At 45.1% G+C, this 27,326-nt stretch overlaps 1 long non-coding RNA gene and 5 gene segments (V, D, J or C); 5 read left to right on the top strand and 1 right to left on the bottom strand.

Moving 5' to 3' along the window:
• LOC127547231 (immunoglobulin kappa variable 3-11-like) overlaps positions 1-27,326 on the top strand; it is a 46,109-nt gene that overhangs the window by 10,650 nt on the left and 8,133 nt on the right.
• Positions 150-809, top strand: LOC127547235 (immunoglobulin kappa variable 2-30-like). The segment is given in 2 exon segments: positions 150-229; positions 463-809. Coding segments are annotated over 2 exon segments (384 nt in total).
• Positions 489-27,326, bottom strand: part of LOC127547237 (uncharacterized) — a 39,736-nt gene continuing 12,898 nt past the window's right edge. Inside the window, exons 2-3 of the long non-coding RNA XR_007950100.1 lie at positions 10,819-10,881; positions 489-584 (exon numbers count right to left, since the gene is read on the bottom strand). This is a non-coding gene — a long non-coding RNA (uncharacterized LOC127547237). The remainder of the gene's footprint in view (positions 585-10,818; positions 10,882-27,326) is intronic.
• LOC127547236 (immunoglobulin kappa variable 2-29-like) lies at positions 10,400-11,914 on the top strand. The segment is given in 2 exon segments: positions 10,400-10,463; positions 10,697-11,914. Coding segments are annotated over 2 exon segments (384 nt in total).
• On the top strand, positions 14,815-16,353 carry LOC127547228 (immunoglobulin kappa variable 2-30-like). The segment is given in 2 exon segments: positions 14,815-14,908; positions 15,143-16,353. Coding segments are annotated over 2 exon segments (384 nt in total).
• On the top strand, positions 25,095-26,984 carry LOC127547229 (immunoglobulin kappa variable 3-11-like). The segment is given in 2 exon segments: positions 25,095-25,191; positions 25,426-26,984. Coding segments are annotated over 2 exon segments (384 nt in total).

Here is a 27,326-nt window from a genome sequence, read left to right as displayed (position 1 = left end):
AAGGTGTTAAGGCCTCAGGTTCTTCCCCTGAGCTGGAGGCAGCCACTTCTACTCCCAGACCCCCTCACACCTCTCAGCTGCTTTGCATAAAGAGATCCCCAAGGGGAGGGGCTGCAGACACAGGGGGATAAACTGGGCCTGGGGGCAGAGCAGCCACAGGGAAGGAGTCACTACAAGATGGAGTCTCTGTCCCAGCTTCTCTGTGGGCTCTTGATGCTTTGGGTCCCAGGTGAGAACATGAGACAACAAAACATGCAGACGGGCAACGTGACATGAGATGAGAGAATTCCAGGAAGCTCAGAATCTTGGAGACAGGAGCCAGTACAGTCCAAGGGGGAATGAGGATTTCTGGGAGATCAGGGGGATGTTCAGAGCCAGGGGGTCTCTGGGCCAAGAATCAGAATGAAAGGAAACTCTCCCCTGTTTATTTCTTGTTGGTTGGTCATTAATTTCTGCTCTTAGTTTCCAGGGGAGAAGTTGTGCTGACTCAGTCTCCAGCCTCAGTGTCTGTGAGCCCAGGAGAGAGAGTCACCATCAGCTGCAAGGCCAGTCAGAGTGTTGTACACACTGATGGAAAGACTTACCTACACTGGTTCCAACATAGACCCGGACAGTCTCCTCGGCGACTCATTTACAGGGTTTCCAACCTGGACTCCGGAGTCCCCGCCCGCTTCAGTGGCAGTGGTGCTGAGAAGGATTTCACCCTCACAATCAGCAGTGTGGAGGCTGAAGATGGGGCAGTCTATTACTGTGCTCAGTATTCTTTTTATCCTCCCACAGCGTTACAGCCCTGAACAAAAACCTCCCCAGGCCTGGGCTGGCTGCTCAGGGAGGCCCAGCTGCCTCCTCTCCTTCCTCTGCTGCAGCAGCTGCTGGGGACCTGCTCAGGGGCAGGGTCTCTGGGGCTGATGAGATAAAAGGGACTCGGGGCTCAGGGGAAAGGTCCCGGTCTGAGAGCTCGGGGCTCTGGGGACTCTTGTTCCTCTTCACCCATGAGCAGAATCATCAAAGAAAGAACCACTGGCTCAGACTGGGTCACCCCACAATTTCCTTGGCCCTGAGGCACTCTCCCATTCCTATTCCATCTGACTCCCAACTGAGCAAGAACCAAAGAGAAAATAGAAACTTCTGGTCAGAGATTCTTTCTGTCCTTTCTCTCTGGCTCAATATTCCACAGCAGTCAATGACTCTTGGGACCAAGAGCACTAGAAGATCAGGTAACAGGCTAATGGCCCCAGCTTAAAATTCACATTCTCCCAGCAGCCAGACGGCACGGGGCAGCTTCCCTGGAGTCAGGAGAACCTGAGTGCAAATCCAGACTCAGACACTTAATACTTTCTACTTATGTGACCTTGGGCAAGTTACTTAACCATAATTCCCTCAGGAAAAAAATTCATACTCTGGATCCATTTTCTCTGACCCTGCATTTAAATCAGATTTTTATCTACTTTTATTTTATCCATTCATGCTGGGGGCTATAAAGATCTCTCTGGAGTCTCCTCTGTCCACTCTTTGCAAAGGAAGACTTAAATTCCTACAAAGAAGGGGAATAAGAGATGGGCGCCAAGAAGCTGAACATTCTGCTCTCCTCATAGTTTTGGAGTCTCCTCAGAATCAGAACAACCTCCCCCATCTTAATAATATTAACCAAATAAAACTAATTTTTTTATGATTCAATTGACAGAACCTGTGATCTTTGGGAGAAGGGTGAAACTGGGTTAGAATCCCACCTCCTCCTGCCTATTGGGAGGGGCCCACCCTTCTGTTTATAGGGAAAACTCCCATACCATCTTTACCCACAATTCAATTGGAGATTTTGGCCTGGGGTATAATCAACACCCTTTATTGAGTTGAAAATAAGTTCCTCAAATTCATCTAGAGTTTGGCTCCCCTGGATTTGGGCCCCAAACCCCAATGTAATCAAAGGCTGGATGCCCAACCCTCTGCCTCCTGACAAAGTTGTTTTCTCAGTGTAATAAACCCATTTTTTTTGCCATAACTCCTGCCTGTATTCATTCTTTTGAAAATTCTGTGAATTGTCTTGCAAAGATGCCACCTGGCCAGGGCATCTCTCAACACTCATTTCTCACCCCTCCACATTTGGTGGCCCGTACTGGGATCCCTGACACGTTTGCCCAGGGAAAGTCTTCTCTTACTCTTGTCTATTCTATAGCTGAGAGACCCAAATACCTGGGAAGATTTGGGCTTTAGGGAGCTCTATGTTCAATGAGACTTCCTTGACAAAAGAAAATTGGACTTAGCATCCCTGTGAGTTTTTTTTGTTTTTGTTTTTGTTTTTTAACAGAAGTACCCTTAATCAGGAACTTCTGTCACCTCCCTCCCTCCCCAGGGATGTATAGGAGGACTAAGTGCTATAGAATCCAGACAACTTAAGACCTGAGGCAAAAAATGAGATAATCTACCTCTGTCTCTATTCCTAAGGATTCTCCCTCCGGCTGGTTCTTAAACAGAAACAAATTCAACCTAAAAGACTTCAAAACTAAAAAAAATCCTTAAATCCAACAGCACTGCAGGAAGCTGCTTCAGTTTGCTGGAGGGAAATCAAAATTAGATACTAACCTTTTAAATAACTCCCTTCTTCATACTCCTCTAAGGACAAAAAATCCCTGTGAATCCTTTCAGAACCACCTCCTTCCCAAAGACAGGACCTTGTCTCTGGCAATGTCTCCTTAATTCTGTCCCCCTCACCTGGACCAGATCCTGAGACTCCCAAGCCTTTTTCTCCTCCTCAGGATCTCTAAGCCCTCATTTTTCACACCTCCATCTTAATTGACCAACTAGCCAGTGAAGATCAGTATGGAGAGAATTGAGAACAGATGAATTACCCTACAACAGCTTATGAACAGATTGCTACTGCTGCTATAAAAGCTTGGGGTACTCTCCCAGAGAAAGATGGAGGTAAATACTTCACAATAGAACAAGGTCCCAATGAACCCTTTGCAGATTTTGTGGGATGTTTTCAAACAGCTGTCACAAGAATCATTGGAGAAAATGCAGCTACAAAAATTATGGTAAGACAGCTGGCTAAGGAAAATGCCAATGAGGTTTGCAAAAGAATTATATGGGGACTACACAAAGATACTCCTTTAGAGGGAATCATAAGATGCTGTGCCACAGTGGGCACTAGTGCTTATTATACCCAGACTATGATGAACAAGGGAAGACAGGGTTCCTCTTGGCACGGGACTTCTAGAGAGACTCGTCATTGTTTTCAATGTGGAAAAATAGGACATCTAAGAGCCCAGTGTAGATAGAGATAGAGTGAGAGGACAGGGTGAGAGAAAACCCAAAACCCCATGTCCAAAATGCCACAAGGGCTTCCACTGAGCCTCAATGTAGATTGACCCAGGGAAGTGAGAGGCAGGGCCCAGATCTTCTCCTTTGTTTTGAGGCTTTTCTCCTTTCCTGTTTCTCTCCAGGTGCTCATTGCCACCCATCTGTTTCCTTCTCCATCTGTAGGAATGCAAGCAAACCCTCTGTCCTAGGCAGTTAACCTATCTACTCCCTTCTATTTACCACTTCCTAAATCTCTCCTCATAATCTGGCATTGGAGCTGTTTGCACAGGCCTGTTGGTTTAAAAAGCCTGTATTCTCCCCAATTGTAATCCCTTTCTGCTATCTGATTGCTTTTCTGTCCGTTGATCATGTAATCCTTTTGGGCCATCTGATTAGTTTTTGGCTGATATATCACATCAGAGACTGTTTCAGGACCTGAAAACCAGCAGGAATCATTGGATTCCCTAACACCAGATGAAACTATTGCAGGACTTCAAAGCTTGCAGGAGTTATTGGATTCCTGGCACATGAACTAATGGACAACAGATTCCTTTTGGACTATTTCTAGGACTTATGGACATGTATAATTCCTCCTGTTGATTCATGTTATTTGTTACATCACTTCTAGACTGTGTTATTTTGCTATGTGCTTATGTAATTATGTGTAATGCCTCCCATATTGATGGATTTATGTATACCTGTTTTAAAAGTGAGCACCTTCAGACTCACTAATCTGATTTGATTTCCCATTTGCTCTGGTATTTTCATCTCCCTTCCTGAGATGTCAGGGAGGTTCTGACCACCTTCTTTTTATGGTATTTTCACTCCTTTTTGAGCAATCAGGGAAGGTGTGATCACCTTCTTTTTTGGGGTTTTCACCTCCTTGAGAAGTCAGGAAGGTCATGACCTCCTATGTTCTAAAATCAAAAGAAAGTGGGAGATGTTAGGATTCTTACAAGGTGCTAAGTCACTGGAATTGATAGAGACAACAATTATCTAATTTAGCAGAGTATTTAACAGTTCACCAGTGAACTTAGTACTTATCAGAGTTCCACAAGATTCACACCTTTAAGAGAGCATATATAAGGAGGACGCCACTAAAGGACAAGCCCACTAAGAAACAAACCCACTCTCAGTGGCAGAGACAGATTCATTCCATCTTCCACCTTTGTGCTGGCTGTAGGATGAAGCTGGCAGAGGCAGAGATTTAGTGGCAGGAGCTCTTGGAGCCAAAGAGAGAGAGAGGCCTGAAAAAAAGCTAACCGGGCCCAAGGAAGGACAAGACTTGGACGGAGAAAATAAAGGTTCTGGACTTTAATCCCTGGCAGCATTTGAGGTGCTTATTTTACTGAACTGAAAAGAAGAGTGCTTCCAGAAGCCCCCCAAGAAACCTTCTCTCAGAGAAGATTATACTTTAGAGGAGAACATTATACCAGACTGTAATGACCGCGGATTTAAAATCAGCCGGAGTCAGGAATTCAGATTAAGGGAAAAACCTTCAATCTTTAATGAAGTGAAGAGGTGAAAAAAGATTGCGATAGCAATATGGGCAAGAAGGATTGAGATAGCAATACGGGCAGCTGCGACAGGAAGCCAGCTAACAGAGAGGGATCTGAGCTGAAAGGCCGTCTCAATCGCAATCGCAAGCGCAAAATGCTTGCAGTCTCTCCTTCCCCTTCCTTTTCCACTCCTCTGCCTCCACCCACCAAAATCGTCATTTCCTATGCCACACATCAGGACTTGCACAAAGAGTGGGGGGGGGCATTCTTTCTCCAAGCTGATATATTAATAGAGTATGGTCCAATTACTATTTAGCCTCACGTGCTTGGGACCTCAGCCCATTATATCTCCCGTTTTAGAACACAGGTGATCATGCCATCCCTGACTCCTCAGGGAGGTCAGAGCCCCCAAGGGGAGGTGATCACACCCTCCCTGACTTCTCAGGAAAAGAGGTGAAAGCACCAAAAAGGAGGTGATCACGACCCCCCTGACTTCTCAGGAAAAGAGGTGAAAGCACCAAAAAGGAGATAATCACGCCCTCCCTCACATCTCAGGAAGGGAGATGAAAAGCACCAAAGGAGAGTGGGGGTTGCTAGCAGGTTTCTGGGCTCAAGGGTCTTATTATGCACAAACCCATCAGCATGGGAAGTATTACACAAGCACATAGCAACAACGCAGAGGCTATTAGTGATGACTCTCCCCACAGTCAGTGCAGACTTGATGTGGTGTAACAAACATGAATTAAACACCCAAGTAATGGTATAACAAACAATATGAATCAACATTGTGTTGTAAAAGATTGCCAGAAGTCCTAGAAGGAGGGTATGTAAACAGTTGTCACACATGCACCTTCTTCAGCAGCCAAGAGATAGTCTAAAACCAATCTATTGTCCATTGCTTCACATGTCAGGGAATCCAATGATCCCCCCAAGTTTTTGAAGTCCAGCAAAAGTCTTTTTATGTCTTAGGGAATCCAGTGATTCCAGCAGATTTTGAAGTCCTGTAACAGTCATATCATTTCTCAGAGAATCCACTGATTCCTGAGGGATTTAAAGTCTTATGTCTCAAAGAATCCAATGATTCCTGAGGGATTTAAAGTCCTACAACAATCGAATGTCTCAGAGAATCCAATGATTTCTGAGGGTTTTGAAGTCCAATGATTTTCTATGTCCATGAGTCAAACGCCATAACTGCCACACTCTTTCAATGGTGAGCACAATCAGCAACAGAACCACCTGATATTTCTTGGGTTTTCTCCTTCATTTCAAGGGTCTGCTCCGTCTCTCTGCGATGGACAAGGCGAATACGGCTCGTTGGCACTCATCTGATTCCTTCTCCACCTGTAGAGATACAAGCAAACCCTCTCCCCCAAGCAGTTAGCCTATCTGGTCCCTTCCATTCACTTTCTGGGTCTTTCCACATCATCTGAAGATTAATTAAAGATAGTGGAGCTGCTCACACTGGACATTGCCCTTCCGGTGGGTTATAAAACCTGTCTGCCGGAGCCAGTGCATCTTTGTCAAAAATCAAGAAGTTAATAGTATAAAGGGCTAGATTTAGAAGCTCTCTAGGGTTACCTGTGGCTTCCCCTTTCTTTTGTTTTTGGAGCAACGTCTTAATGTCTCTGTTTCTCCTCTCTACTATTGCCTGTCCTTGAGGATTAAAGGGTATGCCAGTGGTGTGTAAAATCTTATACTGTGCACACAAGTGTTTAAAATGTTTGGAGGTGTATGCAGGACCATTGTCTGTTTTTATTTCTTGTGGCACACCCATAATGGCAAATGCTTGTGTGAGGAATTCAGTGACCATTTGGGCTGTCTCTTTTGCTGCTGGTATGGCAAAAGTGAATCCTGAAAAGGTGTCTACCACAACATGGATAAAAGACAGACGATCGAAAGATTTATAATGGGTCACATCCATTTGCCAGATTTCATTGGGTCTCAAACCACGAGGGTTCTTCCCTGGAGGCAGATGTACGGGGCAGCTGCCCTGGAGTCAGGAGGACCTGAGTGCAAATCCAGACTTAGACACTTCATATTTTCTAGTTGTGTAACCCTGGGCAAGTCACTTAACCCTAATTGCCTCAGAAAAAAAAATTCCCTCTGGATCCATTTTCTGTAACCATGTATTTAAATCAGATTTTTATATTCTGAATTATATGAATATATATATTCATAGGGAGGTGGTGAATAAAAATAGACAAATAAGATTTGCATTTTTTGGATAATTTTGAGTGAGATTCAGGCCACAGTTTTAAACCTCAACTTGGAAACTTAAAAATCAGAAAAGTGTAGATTATACATTTATAGGTAGAGCACCTTCTAGCGGGGAGGGATGTGCACTGGAGCCAGTAGGAATCCTGCACAGGGATTCTGACTATCCACCTGTTTAGTGGCTTGAGGGTAGTTCCATGGAAGGACAAACTCTACACCATACCAATATTGGCTAATTGATTTATTATATGACAATCAGCTGGTCTCTGTAGAGGATGATAAATATGAACATCCCAAGGAGAATATAACTCTGCCCTCACTGCCACATGCACAGCTGGCTTCACTGGAACCATGATCCTAAGTGAGGGCCAATGAACAGCTGATTTTTACCCACAGAACAGAGGAGCAAGTGGAGTATCGGGACATGAAAGAAACAGTGGTGGGACATACCAGCAAATGTGAGACAGGGTTGCCTAGTTTAAAAAAAAAAAAGTTCGTTCTTAACAGGGCTTTATGACCTGGCCTGCTAGTGTTTGCTTAAGCTCAGAAAGGATCAGTTCTATGATTTAGCTCCTTCAGAATTCATGCAGAGGATGAGGGCAAAGGATTGTTGCTCTCCCAAGGTCAGGACAAAGTTTGCTTGCTGGGCCTTCGCTCTAGAAAACATGGTGTCTCCTACAAGGAAAAAGAGAAAAAGAGAGGAATGAAAATAAGAAGGTGGTTGGGGCCTGGGGATCCTGACAAAGACAAACCAAAGGTTTGTTTTGGAGAAATTCTACTTGTCCTTGCTCTAAAGCTTCATCCAACTTGTTTTTCTTCTTCACAACCCGCCACTCAGAGTGTCACTTCTAGATCTTTCTCTTTTTGTCAATGGCAGGTTCTCTTAAACCAGAGAAATCTTGAGCTCTTCAAACTGCCTCTCTCTGGAGTATAAAGATTAGCCCAGCCAATGTTCCACTGCTTTGGATGTTTCAATTTTATATAGTTGACAACAACTTACTTAAGATTCACTCTTTTGTTAGACAATAAATGTCTCTGCTTTTCCTTCTCTGGGTAGAGGTAATAGAAGAAAACAATGGGCCCGTGTAAAAATCTTCACCTTTCTCCTGCTCTAAATGCTTCTTAAAAACAAAAGGTGGCAAAGGATTCTGGGCGAGTAAAATACTTTCTTTCCACTCTTTTCAGGGACTTCTATGACGTAATAGAGTGCCAGGCCTGGAGTCCACAGGATGCTTCTTCCTGAGTTCACATTCCAGGTTTGGAGTCAGAAACCTTCCTCTTCCAGAGTTGAGATCTGGCCTCAGACACTTACTAGCTGGATGACCCACAGCAAGGCCCAGAGCCCTATTTGCTCCAGTTCTTCATTGGTAAAAGAGCAGAAGAAGTAAATGGCGAACTAGTCCAGGAACTTTCCTAGAAATTCAAAATAGAGTCATGAAGAGCCTTACTGAGTATTAATCATCAAAAAAAAAAAAAAAAAAAAAAAACACACAACAAAACTCTAGTCCAGAATCCTTCACCCAAAGTCTTCTCTCAGTTCCCAGCCCATCTGCCACAGCTCCAAGAGGGGACTTTCCAGATCCTCTCCCTTTAATGTTGCTCCCTCCTATATTTTCACTTCTCCCCAGCTTCCCCTTCCCCCATGACCTCTGTCTTCTCTTTCTCTTCTCCTCCCACCTTGTTTTCTCCTGCCCAGCACAGTTGTATAGGCGATCAAATACAGTCACTGAGAGAGCTCTTTCAGAGGATGGAATAAGAGACTTGAGGGAAGTGATAGGAGGCCAGTTGATCTCTCCCTCTTTATCACACAAGGAGGATTCTTAATGACAGACGAATTCAAGTTCTTCTTTGGTAGATTCTAGATTTCTGACAGAAGTCAATGCTTGAGATAGAATTTGCCACCATTGCATAGAAGCATTTGAAAAAAAAAAGACAAAGAGGATTCTGGGAAGATGACAGAGTAGTTTAGAAAATTCCAAGCTCTATTAAAAAAATAAAATGGCACCTCAGGAAAAATATCCAGTGACAAAAAATGAACACAAGTGGGGGCAGAGCTGGTCCTCCTGGAATGACCAGAGAAGATACCAACGGCGGACCTCACATGAAGGGTTGGTCAGTGTGAAAGGGAAACGGCTCCAGGGAAGCTCTGCTGAAACAGCAAGCAGTGAGCCCTGTGGTAGCTGGGCCAGGAGGTAGCCTTGGCTGAGCCACAGGAAGCTGCATTTCCCAGACAGTGTGGGGAGAGTGAGGTTGGGGAAGACTGAGGGAACCCCTGTTTATGAGGGTGCTGGGGCCAGCTGTGCTGCTGAAAGGGAGCCCCGCCCAAGGGGAAACCAGCATATGCCTGGTGAGGGCAGAGGCAGTGGGATGGGGATACTGCTGGCTGTGGGCACTTACAGAAGGATAGAGTCCCTGGGGAGGAATCAGGGGAAAATAATGTAAAAAGTTCATGCAGAGAACAAGAGAAACCCACAAGGAAGCAAAGCAAAGATGGGCAGCTCTGAACACAATGTGGAGGATTTATTATAAAGAATTAGTATTTAGGTTTAAAATAAATAAAAAATAAAAAAATTAAGAAGAAAAAAAAATTTTAATGATAACATATTATTCCATCGATCTTTTCAGGTAAGTGGGGGAGGGATAGAAAGCTGGTTCCCCTAAACTATGCCAAGGAATAAAAGGCTGGCTTGCTTTCCATTTTAGGAGGCTCCATTCCAAGTGCCCAAAACATCCTTACTTAGTGGGACAGCAGGTCATGGATTGGGATAAAGTGCAGGATATCTGTATCTGCCCTATGTTTTATGCCTTTAGGCTATGACCTCTGAACAACACATTATTGACTCTTGTGCAAGCCCTCTTGCTTTTGGAGCCATTTTTGTTCTCATTTCAATTATTTTTGGCACTTTTTAACACAATTTGGGGTTTCTTTAAGAAGATACTAGAGGGATTTGCTATTTCATCTTCCAGCTTATTTTACAAATAAGGAAACTGAGGCAAACAAAGTTAAGTGCTTGCTTAAACTCACACAATTCAGTAACCAAGACAAAATTTGATCTCAAGAAGATGAAAGTTCCTAGCCAAAGACTGAACACATTACATAGTGCTAGCAGTCTCATAAAAAAATAAAATTGATTAAAACAAAATTTTTTTTTTTTTAAATCTAAGGGCAAGTAGGCTTTGTGGGAGCACATATCACACAAGGCTCCAAAAGTCAGGGACATATTCAAGGTCTGAAGGTCTCAGATTTTTCCCCTGAGCTGGAGGCAGTCACTTCTGCTCCCACAACCCCCACACCTCCCAGATGCTTTGCATAAAGAGATCCCCACGGGGAGGGCCTGCAGACACAGGAAGATAAACTGGACCTGGGGGCAGAGCAGCCACAGGGGAGGAATCACTGCAAAATGGAGTCTCTGTCTCAGCTTCTCTGTGGGCTCCTGATGCTTTGGGTCCCAGGTGGGAACTTGAGACAATAAAACATGCAGATGGGCAATGTGACATGAGATGAGAGAAATCAAGGAAGCTCAGAATCTCTGGGGACAGGAGCCAGTACAGTCCAAGGGGGAATGCGGATTTCTGTGAGATCAGGGGATGTTCAGAGCCAGGGAGTCTGTGGGGCAAGAATCAGAATGAAAGGAAACTCTGCTCTGTTTATTTCTTGTCAGTTTATCACTAATTTCTGCTCTTAGTTTCCAGGGGAGAAATTGTGCTGACCCAGTCTCCAGCCTCGGTGTCTGTGAAGCCAGGAGAGAGAGTCACCATCAGCTGCAAGGCCAGTCAGAGTGTCATAGCCAGTGATGGAAAGACTTACCTACACTGGCTCCAACAGAAACCGGGACAGTCTCCTTGGCGACTCATTTACGAGGTTTCCAACCTGCACTCCGGAGTCCCCGCCCGCTTCAGTGGCAGTGGTGCTGAGAAGGATTTCACCCTCACAATCAGCAGTGTGGAGGCTGAAGATGGGGCAGTCTATTATTGTGCTCAAGGAACTTATTTTCCTCCCCCAGTGTTACAGCCCTGAACAAAAACCTCCCCAGGCCTGGGCTGGCTGCTCAGGGAGGCCCAGCTGCCTCCCCTCCTTCCTCTGCTGCAGCAGCTGCTGGGGGCCTGCTCAGGGGCAGGGTCTCTGGGGCTGATGAGACAAAAGGGACTCGGGCTCAGGGGAAAGGCCACGGTCTGAGAGCTCGGGGCTCTGGGGACTCTTGTTCCTCTTCAGCCATGAGCAGAATCATCAAAGAGAGAACCACTGGCTCAGACTGGGGTCACCCCACAATGCCCTGGGCCTGAGGCACTCTCCCATTCCTATTCCATCTGATTTCCCTCAGCACAAGAAACAAAGAGAAAGTAGAAACTTCTGGCCAGAGATTCTTTCTGTCCTTTCTCCCTGGCTCAATATTCCACAACAATCAATGACTCTTGGAACCAAGAGCACAAGAAGATCAGGCAACAGGTAATGAAATCCATCATGGACGCAGTTTAAAATTCACACTCTCCCAGCAGCCAGATGGCACGGGGCAGCTGCCCTGGAGTCAGGAGGACCAAATCCAGACTCAGACACTTCATATTTTCCAGTTGTGTGATCCTGGGCAAGTTACTTAACCCTAATTGCCTCAGAAAAAAAAAAATTCACTCTGGATCCATTTTCTCTGACCATGCATTTGAATCAGATTTTTATCTACTTTTATTTTACCATTCATGCCCAGGGGCTACAAAGATCTCTCTGGAGTTTCCTCTGTCCACTCTTTTCAAAGGAAGACTTCAATTCCTACAAAGAAGGGGAATAAGATATAGGCGCCAAGAAGCCAGACATTCTGCTCTCCTCATAGTTTTAGAGACTGCTCAGAATCATAAAGACCTCCCCCATCTTAATAATATTAATCTAATAAAACTAATTTTTTATAAACCAATTGATGGAAATTGTGATCTTTGGGGGAAGGGTGAACCTTGTTTAGAATCCCAACCCTTCCTGCCTCTTGGGAGGGGCCCCACTGTCCTGTTTATAGGGGAAACTCCCATAGCATCTCCCCCAAATTGAATTAATGGGAGATCTCGGCCTGGGGCATAATCACCACCCTTTATTGAGTTGAAAATTCATCTGGAGATTGGCCCCCTGGCTTTGGGCCCCAAAGCCCAATATCATCAAAGGCCCTGTGTCCAACTCTCTGCAAAAAAGTCCTAACAGGATTTTGCTTGCAGAGAAAGTTGTTTTCTCAGTGTAATAAACCCATTTTTTGGCCACAAATCCCACCTGTATTCATTCTTTTGCAAATTCTGTAAAATTTTTTGCAAAGCTGCCACCTGACCAGGAGATCTCTCAACCCTCATTTCGGACACCTCGACATTTGGTGGCCGTACAGGGATCCCCGAAATTGTTGGCCAAGGTAAGCCTTCTCTTGCTGTTGTCTATTCTATACCTGGGAGACCAACTACCCAGGAACATTTGGGCTGTCAGGAGCTCTAGGCTCAAGCAGACTTCCTTGACTGGAGAAGACTGGACTTGGAAATTCTATGTTTTCTTTTCTTTTTTTTTTTTATCCGTTCATGCCGGGGCCCTAAAAATATCTCTGGACTCTCCTCTGTCCACTCTTGTCAAAGGAAGACTTCAATCCTACAAAGAAGGGGAATAAGAGACGGCGCCAAGAAGCCAAACATTCTGCTCTCTTCATAGTTTTGGAAACTGCTCAGAATTATAACCACCTCCCCCATCTTAATTTTAATCTAATAAAACTACTTTTTTATAGTCCAATTCATAGAAACTGTTATCTTTGGGGAAAGGGTCAACCTGGGTTAGAATCTCAACTCCTACAGCCCCTTGGGAGGGGCCCCACCCCATAGCATCTCCAACCACATTTCAGTTGGAGATCTTGGCCTGGGGCATAGTCACCACCCTTTATTCAGTTGAAAATTAGTCCCTCAAATTCATGTGGAGATTGATCTCCTGGCTTTGGTCCCCAAATCCCAAATAATCAAAGGCCATTGCCCAACCTTCTGCAAAAAGTCCTAACAGGATTTTGCTTGCAGAGAAAGCTGTTTTCTCAGTGTAATAAACCCATTTTAATTTTTTTTTTTTTTTTTTGCCACAAACCTCGCTGTATTCATTCTTTAGTAAAGCTGGCACCTGGCCAGGGAATCTCTCAACCCTCATTGCCCACTTCTACACATTTGGTGGCCCATACAGGGATCCCTGAAATTTTGGGCCCAAGAAAGCCTTCTCTTGCTATTGTCTATCCTATACCTGGGAGACCCAAACACCCGGGAAGATTTGGGCTGTAGGGAGCTCTATGCTCAGGCAGACTTCCTTGACTGGGGATGATTGGACTTGGAATTCCTGGGTTTATTTATTTACTCATTTATTTATTTTTAGCAGAAGGAATCTTAATCAGGAAACTTCTGTCACCTCTTTCCCTCCCCAGGATAAGGGGATGGGGCTCTATAGAATCCCGAAAAGCTGAGGCTCCTGGCAAAAAATGGGACACATTGAAGGGGGAATGAAGTAAACTGTGTCTATTCCTAAGGATTCTCCCTTAAGCTGTTTCTTTAAGAGAGACAATAAATTCAGCCTAAAAGATCTCAAAACTTAAAAAAAAATCCTTAAATCAAAACAACGCTACAGGATATTACTTCGATTTGCTGGAGTGAAATCGAAATTAGATACTGCCCTTTTAAATAACTCCCTCCTTCCTACTCCTCTAGGACACAAAATCCCTGTGAATCCCTTCAGAACCACCTCCTTGCCAAGACAGGTCCTTGTGTCTGGCAATGTCTCCTTAACTCTGTCCCCCTCCCCTGGACCAGATCCTGAGACTCCCAGGGCTTTTTCTCCTCCTCAGGATCCTGATTCTAACCTCTGCCCCCTGAGAGTTATTTATCTCGCAGGGAGAGACACTCAGAGCAGAGCCGCCTCTTCAATGAAAATCTCTCCCAGACTAAGGAGGAACTTGGCCATTGCTCCGAGGTCCCTGCCCAGCTTTGTGAGGACTCCAAGGCAAAGGCCCTCCTTGATCTGTCCTGGGAAGATGTTACTATTAAACAATCTGCCCCAGAGACAAGGAGGAAGCTGCAGAAGACAGTTCTGGGCCCCCAAACTCCCACCTCTCTGCTGGAAACAGCTGTGGGAGTTTTTAATGAGAGGGATCAAACTGCAGCGTGGGACAGCCTCCTTACAGGGAGACATGGGGAACAGTGCCTGCTCGTGGCTGCTGACATTTCTGGGAAATCCAGGGGTTCCTGCTTCAGGTCTCATGGACAGGGCCAGAAGGCCAAGGAAACTCCCTGTCCCTGCCCTTGCCCTGAGTGTAACCAGGAGGGGCACTGGAGGAGGGACTGCCTGCAGGGGATGAGCTGCCCCCAGTGCCCCGCCCTCCAACAGGAGATTGGGGCTTGCTCCCCCACACTCCACCACGACAGCAGAACCCTGGCTATCCCCCGATGTGGCCTGTAAGGCCTCTGAATGTCTTTTTGCTGAGGGATCTTCTTCCTTCTCTCTCTGGCACTCTGATCTCTCTTGATCTCAGGAAGGTGAATGTTCCTAGCCACAAACTGAACTCTTTACTTACTGCTAGCAAACACATGAATTAATAAAACAGATTAAAACAAAACAAAACAAACCAAAAAGGATAAGTAGGATCTGTGGGAGCACTTATCACACAAGGTCCATGAATCAGGGACATATTGAAGGTGTTAAGGCCTCAGGTTCTTCCCTGAGCTGGAGTCAGCCACTTCTGCTCCCAGAACCTCCACACCTCCCAGCTGTTTTGCATAAAGAGATCCCCAAGGGGAGGGCCTGCAGACACAGGGGGATAAACTGGGCCTGGGGGCAGAGCAGCCACAGAGGAGAAGTCACTGCAAAATGGAGTCTCTGTCCCAGCTTCTCTGTGGGCTCCTGATGCTTTGGGTCCCAGGTGAGAACTTGAGACAACAAAACACGCAGACGGGCAACGTGACATGAGATGAGAGAATTCCAGGAAGCTCAGAATCTCTGGGGACAGGAGCCAGTACAGTCCAAGGGGGAATGAGGATTTCTGTGAGGTCAGGGGGATTTTCAGAGCCAGGGAGTCTTTGGGCCAAGAATCAGAATGAAAGGAAACTCGGCTCTGTTTATTTCTTGTTGGTTGTTCATTAATTTCTGCTCTTAGTTTCCAGGGGAGCAATTGTGCTGACCCAGTCTCCAGCCTCAGTGTCTGTGAGCCCAGGAGAGAGAGTCACCATCAGCTGCAAGGCCAGTCAGAGTGTCGTACATGGGAATGGAAACACTTACCTAAGCTGGTTCCAACATAGACCTGGACAGTCTCCTCGGCAACTTATTTACAGGGTTTCCAACCTGGTCTCAGGAGTCCCCGCCCGCTTCAGTGGCAGTGGTGCTGAGAAGGATTTCACCCTCACGATTAGCAGTGTGGAGGCTGAAGATGGGGCAGCCTATTACTGTACTCAAGGAGCTTATGATCCTCCCACAGTGTTACAGCCCTGAACAAAAACCTCCCCAGGCCTGGGCTGGCTGCTCAGGGAGGCCCAGCTGCCTCCCCTCCTTCCTCTGCTGCCACAGCTGCTTGGGGCCTGCTCAGGGGCAGGGTCTCTGGGGTTGACGAGATAAAAGGGATTCGGGCTCAGGGGAAAGGCCCAGGTCTGAGAGTTCGGTGCTCTGGGGACTCTTGTTCCTCTTCAGCCATGAGCAGAATCATCAAAGGAAGAACCACTGGCTCAGACTGCGTCACCCCACAATGCCCTGGGCCTGAGGCACTCTCCCATTCCTATTCCATCTGACTCCCAACTGAGCAAGAAACAAAGAGAAAGTAGAAACTTCTGGCAGAGATTCTTTCTGTCCTTTCTCCCTGGCTCAATATTCCACAGCAGTCAATGACTCTTGGGACCAAGAGCACAAGAAGATCAGGTAACAGGCTAATGGACCCAGCTTAAAATTCACATTCTCCCAGCAGCCAGATAGCACGGGTGCAGTTTCCTGGAGCCAGGAGAAACTGAGTGCAAATCCAGACTCAAACACTTAATATTTTCTAGTTGTGTGACCCTGGGCAAGTTACTTAATCCTAATTGCCTCAGGAAAAAATTTCATACTCTGGATCCATTTTCTCTGACCCTGCATTTAAATCAGATTTTTATCTACTTTTATTTTATCCATTCATGCTGGGGGCTATAAAAATCTCTCTGGAGTCTCCTCTGCCCTCTCTTTTCAAAGAAAGATATCAATTTCTACTAAGAAGGGGAATAAGAGATGGGCAGCAAGAAGCTGAACATTCTGCCCTCCTCATAGTTTTGAAGTCTGCTCAGAATCAGAATGACCTCCCCCATCTTAATAATATTAACCTAATAAAACTAATTTTTTATGATTCAATTGACGGAAACTGTGATCTTTGGGGGAAAGGTGAACCTGGGTTAGAATCCGACCTCCTCCTGCCTATTGGGAGGGGCCTCACCTTTCGGTGTATAAGAAAAACTCCCATACCATCTTCACCCACAAATCAATTGGAGATCTTGGCCTGGTGTATAATCAACACCCTTTATTGAGTTGAAAATTAGTCCCTCAAATTCATCTAGAGTTTAGCCCCCCTGGATTTGGGCCCCAAATCCCAATGTAATCAAAGGCCGTGTGCCCAACCCTCTGCAAAAAGTCCTAACAGGATTTAGCCTGCTGACAAAGTTGTTTTCTCAGTGTAATAAACCCATTTTTTCCCACCACAACTCCTGCTTATATTCATTCTTTTGCAAATTCTGTGAATGCTTTTGCAAAAATGCCACCTGGCCAGGGCATCTCTCAACACTCATTTCTCACCCCTCCACATTTGGTGGCCCGTACAGGGATCGCTGAAATTTTTGGCCCAGAAAAGTCTTCTCTTTCTGTTGTTTATTGTATAGCTGAGAGACCCGAATACCTGGGAAGATTTGGGGTTTAGGGAGCTCTATGTTCAATAAGACTTCCTTGACTAAGGAAAATTGGACTTAGGATCCCTGTGAGTTTTTTTTTTTTAATTTTTTTTTTTAACAGAAGTACCCTTAATCAGGAACTTCTGTCACCTCCCTTCCTCCCCAGGGATGTATAGGAGGACTAAGTGCTATAGAATCCAGACAACCTGAGACCTGAGGCAAAAATGAGACAATCTACCTCTGTCTCTATTCCTAAGGATTCTCCCTCTGGCTGGTTCTTAAACAGAAACAAATTCAGCCTAAAAGATCTCAAAACTAAAAAAAATCCTTAAATCTAACAGCGCTGCAGGAAGCTGCTTCAGTTTGCTGGAGAGAAATCAAAATTAGATACTAACCTTTTAAATAACTCCCTTCTTCCTACTCCTCTAAGGACAAAAAAATCCCTGTGAATCCCTTCAGAACCACCTCCTTCCCAAAGACAGGACCTTGTCTCTGGCAATGTCTCCTTAACTCTGTCCCCCTCACCTGGACCAGATCCTGAGACTCCCAGGCCTTTTTCTCCTCCTCAGGATCCTGATTCTAATCTCTGCCCCCTGGGAGAAGCTGCAGACTCTCAGGGAGAGACACTCAGAGCAGAGCCGCCAATGAAAATCTCTCCCAGACTGAGGAGAAACTTGGCCATTGCTCTGAGGTCCCTGACCAGCTTTGTGAGGGCTCCAAGGCCAAGGCCCTCCTTGATCTGTCCTAGGGAGATGTTACTATTAAACAATCTGTTCCAGAGACAAGGAGGAAGCAGCAGAAGCCAGTTCTGGGCCCCAAATGGGTGGAATTTGGGGACTTTGGACAGCAAAGAGCTCTCCCATTAAATCTGCAGGAGAAATTCTACAGCTACTACAACTGCCAACGAGCCCAGAGGTTTCCACCATATTTGTGAAGGACACAGGAAGGGAAATTTGCCCCAGGCCAAGGGGAACAGGTTTGCAGGTTCAGCTGCTGAAGCTCCTGCCCCCTCCCCCCGTGACTGTGGCTTCTTTAATCCCCCAGCTCCCTGATTCTTATATCTCTTCATGGAGCTCATAGGGACAAGCCCCGCAGAGGAACCGGGAGCCTCCTTTCTCCTTGTGGCTGGTTTCAGACCCGCCTCGAACCAACTCTTAATCCCAGAGGCAAGTCCTGTAAACGGATCTTTGGTCTCCATCAGGCTGCACACCTGGGGAGAAACGCTCTCAGTCCCCTGTGAAACACGTTCTCACTGGTCACAGGCTGGGGGGAACGATCTGGAAGGTCTGCCAGGCCCGCCCAGTCTGTGCCCGAGGGACTCCTGAGGGAGCTGCTGACCCTCCCCCTCTCCTGAAGCTCCCACAGACAAGGGGCACATGCCCGGGGGAGGTTGGCAAAGAGACTGGACACATACGCCCCCTTGTGGAGGTTTCAGGCTGCTCCTGGTCTTCACTGACCCCCTCACTAACTGGTGGAAGCTTTTCCCTGCAGGACTCAGAAGACCCAGGAGGTCCCAAGGTGCTTGCTGAGAGATCCCGGCTCTCTTCCCCTGCCCAGCTCCTGGCAGAGCCGCCATAGAGCAGCTTTTCCTTTTCTGATAATTTAGACAATTCCTGAGAACCCACAAAGGACCTGAAGCTGCTCTTCCACAGGCCCCTGAACCCCCTCTGGAGAGAGAAGGGGAAACTCTCTGTGTCCTTCTTTCTCTCATCGTGGTCTCCTTCCTTCCTTTCTCTCACTCTAGTCTTTTTTTTTTGGCCATTTTCCACCCCAAGGGTGAAATCTTTTCTCCCAGCATTTTCTGTCTGACAGAAGAATATGTAAACTTTAAAGAGATCTTTTCACACAAGGAAGTTTAGTGACTCTGGACAGGGAAAATCCACTAGGACCCTAACACAAGGGAAAGGGAATTGATTTTGAGACCTTTCTAATACATGTCAAACAGAGCCAAGTCATCCTGAGCATGGAGCTGAGATCCAGAACTAGGTTCAACACTGGTGCTGATTCACACAATTCTTCACACAAGAAGATTTTTGGGGGACTCGTTGGGCTTCTCTGATAGGAGTTTGGATGGCAACAACACTCCCCTAAGGAATTGTCTATTCATTATCTGAGTTCTCTGAAATCTGCTCTTCCCCAATTTAGACATCAGGCCAGATGACAGCTGGATTTCCCACCCTTTCCTTTTACAAGTTTGAAAAGGGCTTGATCACTTCTCACCAAACTGCCTGATCATTGGGAAGAATCAGGTATAGATTAGTAGTTGTCCTAGGTGAGTCCTCCCCAAGTGAAAGTAAAATTGATGATGGAAATCCTTAAAAATGATTCCTTTCTCTACTTTTCAAAGGGTAAGTGTGATGTATTTGAATAAAAGAGTATCCCCTTCATCCTAAGGTTGAGTTTCCATGCCAACCTAAGAATTAAAAAAAAACTCATCTATTTTTTCCTATTGTGGATGAACTGCCGTCCCATAATAACAGTAATTCACCCTTCATGGATATTTGCCAAATGCTCTCTACCATCTAATTCTCCCTCTAATTCATGATTTTCCTCTAGTGCTTATGCCATTTTGTTTTTTTTGTTGTTGTTGTTGAAGCAATTGGAGTTTAGTGACTAGCCCAAGGTCACATAGCTAGAAAGTCTTAAGTGTCTTGAGGCCAGATTTGCACTCAGATGCTCCCAACTTTAGGACTGGTGCTCTATCCATTGTGCCACCTACCTGGACCTATGTCTTCTTATTATACTTTACTATTACACACACACACACTGACCTCTAAAGTTTATTTTGAATAAATTATATGAGGATTATTCTCAACTCTAGAGGGTGAGTTACCCGTTTAAGGGGAAGTGATACATTTCAGGGCAAATTAGCAGCCTATTCTAGGATGTCAAGTTCACTTCTTTATTGGTGCAAGCTTATGCGTTTTATGCCTTCTCATATAGGCCAATAGTTTAAATGCTGACTCCCTTCTTGGATTTAGTGTTATAGAATTTCTCAGTCTCTACTCTTGTTGCAGAAGCTCTGTAGCCATAGAATTCACAGTATAATGTACCTCAGAGAGCCCACGGTCGTGAAGTACATGAATAGAAAAAGCCGTGGTCATTGGTGACTCTGGAGATACCTATTTCTTTAGTGTGGAAGGAACCATGGGAAAGGGATGCATGGATGAGACATGAAGGAAATTATTGGAGTAAGGGCATGGAGATGTGCAGGAGCCCAGAAAATTCATGGGAATGAAGCTGATCAGCTTAGCTTTGGCAGGATGGACAGGTAGATGGCAGGAGGAGCCAAGTGGTTTATGTGGTGGCTATTATGTAGCAAACACTAATATTTTACTTAACAAATTACATCATGTTGATTCTTACAATAACCCTGAGAGGAACATGTTACTGTTATCCCCACATTACAGTTAAAGAAACCGAGGCTAAGCAACTTTGTATCTAGTGAATATGAGAAGTGATATTTAAATTGGGGACTTCATTCCTTCATTCAGCAATTTATCCACTACAGTAACTAGCTGATTATGAAGAGGAGCAGCTGGAACAAACTTATACACTTAAAGAAAATATTAGTCTCATCAGTCCCAATAGAGAATAAAATCCCTCCAAGCTTTTTCTACCTGGGCCATTCACATCTATTACATTCCAGAAAACCCACATGAAGCTTCAGCCCAAAACACTGAGATTTTTTGTCTGATTCTTTAAACTTCTGAAGATGAAATCTAAGTGAAGTAGACCATACCCTTAGGGCCTCCCATCCTGTCTAGCTCTGTTTCTGATCCTAAATGTCTTTCACCTGGCATCTGACACTCTTTCTATCTGCAAGTCATTTCAGGAAGTGTGCAGCAGGCTCTTCTACCTTTGGATCACCCTCAGCTGAGATAAATGAAATGCAGGAGTGATGTAGTTAAGGTACAGCCTGTAGGCATGTGTGGAAATCAGATACTCATAGGAAGCAGACAAAGATGTGCTTGGCCAGGAAGAGGGGAGGCTTGAGATGGGTTTGCACACTGCCCCCATAGTGTGGGTTCAGCTCCCCCAGCCTATTTTCAGTTACTCTAGGATTTTTTTTTCCTGCTTTCTCAAGGTGACTGTATCTTCCCTTTCCTGCTCTGCATCTGTACCTCCAGCTGCCTTCAGTCTACCTTTTCTCCCTTCTGAAATAAAATTCGAGTTAAGCTCCTTTCTCTTTTCTAATGGCTCCCTCAGAGAGGCATCTTCTCTGCATGTAGCTAATTTTTTCTTTGGAAACAAAAGTGATCTAGTCTTCCAGAGAAGAGAGACTTGTCCTGTGTGAGATGTAGCCCTCAATTTAGCCATGATCTGAGATTCTCCCTGTAATCAGGAGAGCAACAGGCTTGGTACCATTCATGAAGAACGGTTGAGGGTGGGCTTAGGTGGCTTGGAGCTCTGAGCTCAGAGCACATCAAAACAAGATGAGTCAAGTTCAGAGGGAGCAAAGCTGGGACCAGACTCAGATAAGAATAGACCAAACTGGGCAAGGTATGATCACCTCAGCAGCAATGAGACTCAGTCATAAGTTATGGTACCTTCTTGCCATTTTCCTCCTCTTTTTTCAAGTTTTTTCTTCCCCTCATCTTTCAGTAAAAATTGGGAGCAGAGAGATGGAAGAAAGAATGGGAAAAGAGATTGCTCATATACAGCACTTTCTCTAAAGCTTGCTCATTGGAAGAGTCTTTACAACTTCATTTTTAAAACTTGCAGTCATCTTTCTGTACTTAAGTCACATGCACATTACAAAAGAAAATGTGCAATTCACAGGGAGTGAATTAAAAAACGACAAATAAGATTTGCATTTTTGGATAATTTTGAATGAGACTCAAGCCACAGCTTTAATCCTCAACTTGGAAAGCTAAGGATCAAAAAAAGTGTAGATTACACATTTGTAGGTAGAGCACCTTCTAGTGGGGAGGGATGGTCACTGGAGCTAGTAGGAACTTCTACATATGGATTCTGACTATCCAACTGTTTAGTAGCTTGAGGGTAGTTCCATGGAAGGCCAAAATCTACATCATACCCATAGTTGGCCAATTGATTAATTATGTGACAATCAGCTGGTCTCTGTAGATCATGATAAATATGGAACATCCCAGAGAGGATATAACTCTGCCATCACTGCCACGTGCCCAGCTGGCTCCACTCACACCAACTGTCACACAGGTCGCCAGGAGCCATAATTATAGGTATAAAGAACTAAGAGGTTTGGGACTGGAAACCATGATCCTAAGTGAGGGCCAATGGCACAGCTGGTTTCTACCTACAGAACAGAGGAGCAAATGGAGTACAGGGACATAAAAGAAACATACAGAAGTGAGACATACCAGCAACGTAAGGCAAGGTTGCCTAGGTAAAAAAAGGTTCATTCATAACAGGACTTTATGACCAGGCCTGGTGGTGTTAGCCCAAGCTCAGAAAGCATCAGTTCTGTGATTTAGCTCCAACAGAATTCATCCAGAGGGTGAGGGGAAAGGATTGTTTTTGTCCCAAGGTCGGGACAAAGTTTGATTGCTGGGCCTTAGCTCTGGAAAACAAGGTGTCTCCTGAAAGGAAAAAGAGAAAGAAAGGAATGAAAATAAAAAGTTGGTTATGGCCTGGGGATCCTGATAAAGACAACCAAAGGTTTGCTGTGGAGAAATTCTACTTGTCCTTGCTCTTAAGCCCCATCCATCTTATTCTTCTTCTACATAACCAGGCACTCAGGGTGTCACTTCTAGATCTTACTCTTCTTGTCAATGGCTGTATTCTTTAAACCAGAGGAATCCTGAGCTCCTCAAACTGGATTATAAAGATTAGTCCAGACAATTATCCAGTGCTTTGGATGTTTCAGTTTTATAGAATTGACAACACCTTACTTAAGATTCACTCTTTTGTCCAGTTAGACAGTAAATGTCCCTGCTTTTTCTTCTCAGTGTAGAGGTGATAGAAGAAAGCATAGGGCCCATGTAAAGATCTTCAACTTTCTCCTGCTCTAAATGCTTCTTAAAAATAATAGGTGACAAAGGATTCTGGGCAAGTGAAATATCTTCTTTCCTGTCATTTCACGGACTTCTATGATGTGATAGAGTGCCAGGCTTGGAGTCCAGAGGATGCTTCTTCCTGAGTTCAAATTCCAGGCTTAGGGTCAGGAACATTCATGTTCCAGAGTTCAGATCTGGCCTCAGACACTTACTAGCTACATGACCCACAGCAAAGCACATAATTCTATTTGCTTCAGTTCTTCATCAGTAAAAGAAGCAGGAGAAGCAGATGGTAACTTGTCTGGCATTTTTCCTAAAAATTACAAATTGGGTCATGAAGATTCTGACTGAATATTCATGATCAAAACCCAAAACAAAAATCTAGTCCAGAATCCCTCATCTGAAATCTTCTCTCAACACCTAGCTATGTGCCACAGCTCCAATAGGAGGGCTTTTCTGGTCCCTCTCCCTTTAATGTTGACGCCCTTGTATATTTTCACTTCTCCCCAGCTTTTTCTTTACCCATGAATTGTCTACTCTTTTCTTTTCCTCACCTTGTCTTCTCCTGCTCAGGACAGTTGTATAGAAAATCAAATACAGTCATGGAGAGAGCTCTTCCAGAGGATGGAATAAAAGTCTTGACAGAAGTCAAAGTTGATCTCTCCCTCTTTATCACATAAGGAGAAGGTTTCTGTCAGAGTAATTCAAATTCTTCTTTGATAGAGGTTCTAGATTTCTGACTGAAGTCAAAGCTTGGGATAGAATTTGTCACCATTTCATAGAAGCATTCGAAAAAAAAAGACAAGGAGGATTCTGGGAATATGGCAGAGCAGTTCAGAAAATTCCAAGCTCTTCAGGTTTCCCCTACAAACAAGATAAAATGGCACCTCTGGACAAATGTAGAGTGGAAAAAAAAATGAACACAAGTGCGGGCAGAGAAATGGTCCACCTAGAATGACCAGAGAACATGTGAAAAATGTTCCTCATACAGATGTTTTTTCAGGGTGAAAGATAAACATCTCCAGGCAAACTCTCCTGAAACAGCAAGCAGTGAGCCCTGTGGTAGCTGGGCTAGGAGGTAGCCTTGGCTGAACCCCAGGAAGCTTCATCTCCCAGACAGTGTGGGGAGTCTGCGGTCTGAGAAGACTGAAGGAACCTCTGTTTATGAGGGGAGCTGGGGCCAGCTGTGCTGCTGAGAAGCAGTCCTGCCCAAGTAGAAAGCAGGACATGCCTGGTGAGTGCAGAAGCAGTGGGACAGGGATACTGCTGTCTGTGGGCACTTACAGAAGGATGGAGTCCTTGGGGAGGAATGGGGAGAAATAAAGTAAAAGGGGCAAGCAGAGAACAAAAGAAACCTACAAGGAAGCAAAGCAAAGTTGGGCAGCTCTCAACACAATGTATAGGATTTATTATAAAGGATTGTTTTTCAACTTTAAAATAAATAAAAAGTACAAAAAATTATGAAGAAAAAATTTTAAAATGATAACATATCATTCTATCGATCTCTTCAGGGGAGTGGAGGAAGAATAGAAAGCTGGTTCCCCTAAACCATGCCAAGGAATGAAAGGATGGCTTGCTTCCCACTTTACAAGGCTCCATTCTAAGTGCCCAAAGGATCCTCAATTAGTGGGACAACAGGTGATGAATGTGATAAACAGCAGGATATCAGTATCTGTCCTATGTTTTATGCCTTCAGACTGTGACCTCTTCACTCCACAATATTGACTCTTGTGCAATCCCTCTGTCTTTTGGAACCATTTTTGTTCTTGTTTCAGTGATTTTTGGCACTTTGTAACACAATTTGGGCTTTATTTGAGAAGATACTAAAGGGATTTGCTATTTTCTTTTCCCAGTTATTTTAAAAATAAGGAAACTGAGGCAAACAAGGTTAAGTGACTAGCCTAAACTCACACCATTAAATATCCAAGAATAGATTTGATTCCAGGAAGATGAATGTTCTTAGCCATGAACTGAACTCTTTACATACTGCTAGCAGTCCCATGAAATAATGAAACTGATTAAAACAAAACAAAAAAAACTAAGCATAACTAGGATTTGTGGAGCACATATCACACGAGGCTCCAAGAATCAGGGACATATTCAAGGTCTGAAGGTCTCAGGTTCTTCCCCTGAGCTGGAGGCAGCCACTTCTGCTCCCAGAACCCCCACATCTCCCAGCTGCTTTGCATAAAGAGATCCCTAAGGGGAGGGCCTGCAGACACAGGGAGATAAACTGGGCCTGGGGGCAGAGCAGCCATAAGGGAGGAGTCACTGCAAGATGGAGTCTCTGTCCCAGCTTCTCTGTGGGCTCCTGATGCTTTGGGTCCCAGGTGAGAACATGAGACAACAAAACATGCAGACGAGCAATGTGATATGAGATGAGAGAATTCCAGGAAGCTCAGAATCTCTGGGGACAGGAGCCAGTACAGTCCAAGGGGGAATGAGGATTTCTGTGAGATCAGGGGGATTTTCAGAGCCAAGGAGTCTGTGGGCCAAGAATCAGAATGAAAGGAAACTCGGCTCTGTTTATTTCTTGTTGGTTGGTCATTAATTTCTGCTCTTAGTTTCCAGGGGAGAAGTTGTGCTGACCCAGTCTCCAGCCTCGGTGTCTGTGAGCCCAGGAGAGAGAGTCACCATCAGCTGCAAGGCCAGTCAGAGTGTCGTACACGGGAATGGAAACACTTACCTAAACTGGTTCCAACAGAAATCAGGACAGTCTCCTCGGCTACTCATTTACCTGGTTTCCAACCTGGTCTCAGGAGTCCCGGCCCGCTTCAGTGGCAGTGGTGCTGGGAAGGATTTCACCCTCACAATCAGCAGTGTGGAGGCTGAAGATGGGGCAGAATATTACTGTGTTCAACATTCTTATATTCCTCCCACAGTGTTACAGCCCTGAACAAAAACCTCCCCAGGCCTGGGCTGGCTGCTCAGGGAGGCCCAGCTGCCTCCTCTCCTTCCTCTGCTGCTGCAGCTGCTGGGGGCCTGCTCAGGGGCAGGGTCTCTGAGGCTGATGTGATAAAAGGGACTCAGGGCTCAGGGGAAAGGCCACGGTCTGAGAGCTCGGTGCTTTGGGGACTCTTGCTCCTCTTCAGCCATGAGCAGAATCATCAAAGAAAGAACCACTGGCTCAGACGGGGTCACCCCACAATCCCCTGGGCCTGAGGCACTCTCCCATTCCTATTCCATGTGACTCCCAACTGAGCAAGAACCAAAGAGAAAGTAGAAACTTATGGCCAGAGATTCTTTCTGTCCCCCCTGGCTCAGTATTCCACAGCAGTCAATGATTCTTGGGACCAAGAGCACAAGAAGATCAGGCAACAGGCTAATGAAACACATCCATGGACCCACCCTAACCCTAAATTCACACTCTCCCAGCAGCCAGATGGCACGGGGCAGCTGCCCTGGAGTCAGGAGGACCTGAGTGCAAATCCAGACTCTGACACTTCACATTTTCTAGTTGTGTGACCCTGGGCAAGTTACATAACCCTAATTGCCTCAGGAAAAAAAATTCACACTCTGGATCCATTTTCTCTGACCGTGCATTTAAATCAGATTTTTATCTACTTTTATTTTACCCATTCATGCCAGAGCTATAAAGATCTCTCTGGAGTCTCCTCTGTCCACTCTTTTCAAAGGAAGACTTCAATTCCTACAAAGGGGAATAAGAGACGGGCGCCAAGAAGCCGAACATTCTGCCCTCCTCATAGTTTTGGAGTCTGCTCAGAATTATGACGCCCTCCCCCATCTTAATAATATTAATCTAATACAACTTTTTTTTTTTTATAATCCAATTGATGTAAACTGTGATCTTTGGGGGAAGGGTGAACCTGGGTTAGAATCTCAAATTCTCTTGCCTTTTGGGAGGGGCCCCACTCTCCTTTTTATAGGGGAAACTTCTATAGCATCTGCACCCATAATTCAATTGGAGATCTTGACCTCTGGTATAATCACTACCCTTTATTGAGTAGAAAATTAGTCCCTCAAATTCATCTGCAAATTGGCCCCGTGACTTTGGGCCCCAAACTCCAATATAATCAAAGGCCGTGTGCCCAACCCTCTGCAAAAAGTCCTAACAGGATTTAGCCTGCTAAGAAAGTGGTTTTCTCAGTGTAATAAACCCATTTTTTTGCCACAAACCCCTGCTGTATTCATTCTTTTGCAAATTCTGTGAATTCTTTTGCAAAGCTGCCACCTGGCCAGGAGATCTTGTAATCCTCATTTCTCACCCCTCAACATTTGGTGCCCCGTACAGGGATCCCCAGAATTGTTGGCCGAGGTAAGCCTTCTCTGGCTGTTGTCTATTCTATAGCTGGGAAGCCCAAATACCCAAGAAGATTTGGGCCATCAGGAGCTCTATGCTCAAGCAGACTTCCTTGACTGGGGACAATTGGACCAGGTATTCCTGTGGATTTGGGGTTTTTTTTTTAATTTTTTAACCTAAGTACCCTTAATCAGGGACTTCTGT

The sequence above is a fragment of the Antechinus flavipes genome, chromosome 2, assembly GCF_016432865.1.
Source record: "Antechinus flavipes isolate AdamAnt ecotype Samford, QLD, Australia chromosome 2, AdamAnt_v2, whole genome shotgun sequence".
Taxonomy (NCBI): domain Eukaryota; kingdom Metazoa; phylum Chordata; class Mammalia; order Dasyuromorphia; family Dasyuridae; genus Antechinus; species Antechinus flavipes.
Note: the sequence above shows the minus strand (reverse complement) of the source record. Positions and strands in the feature narration are given on the sequence as shown.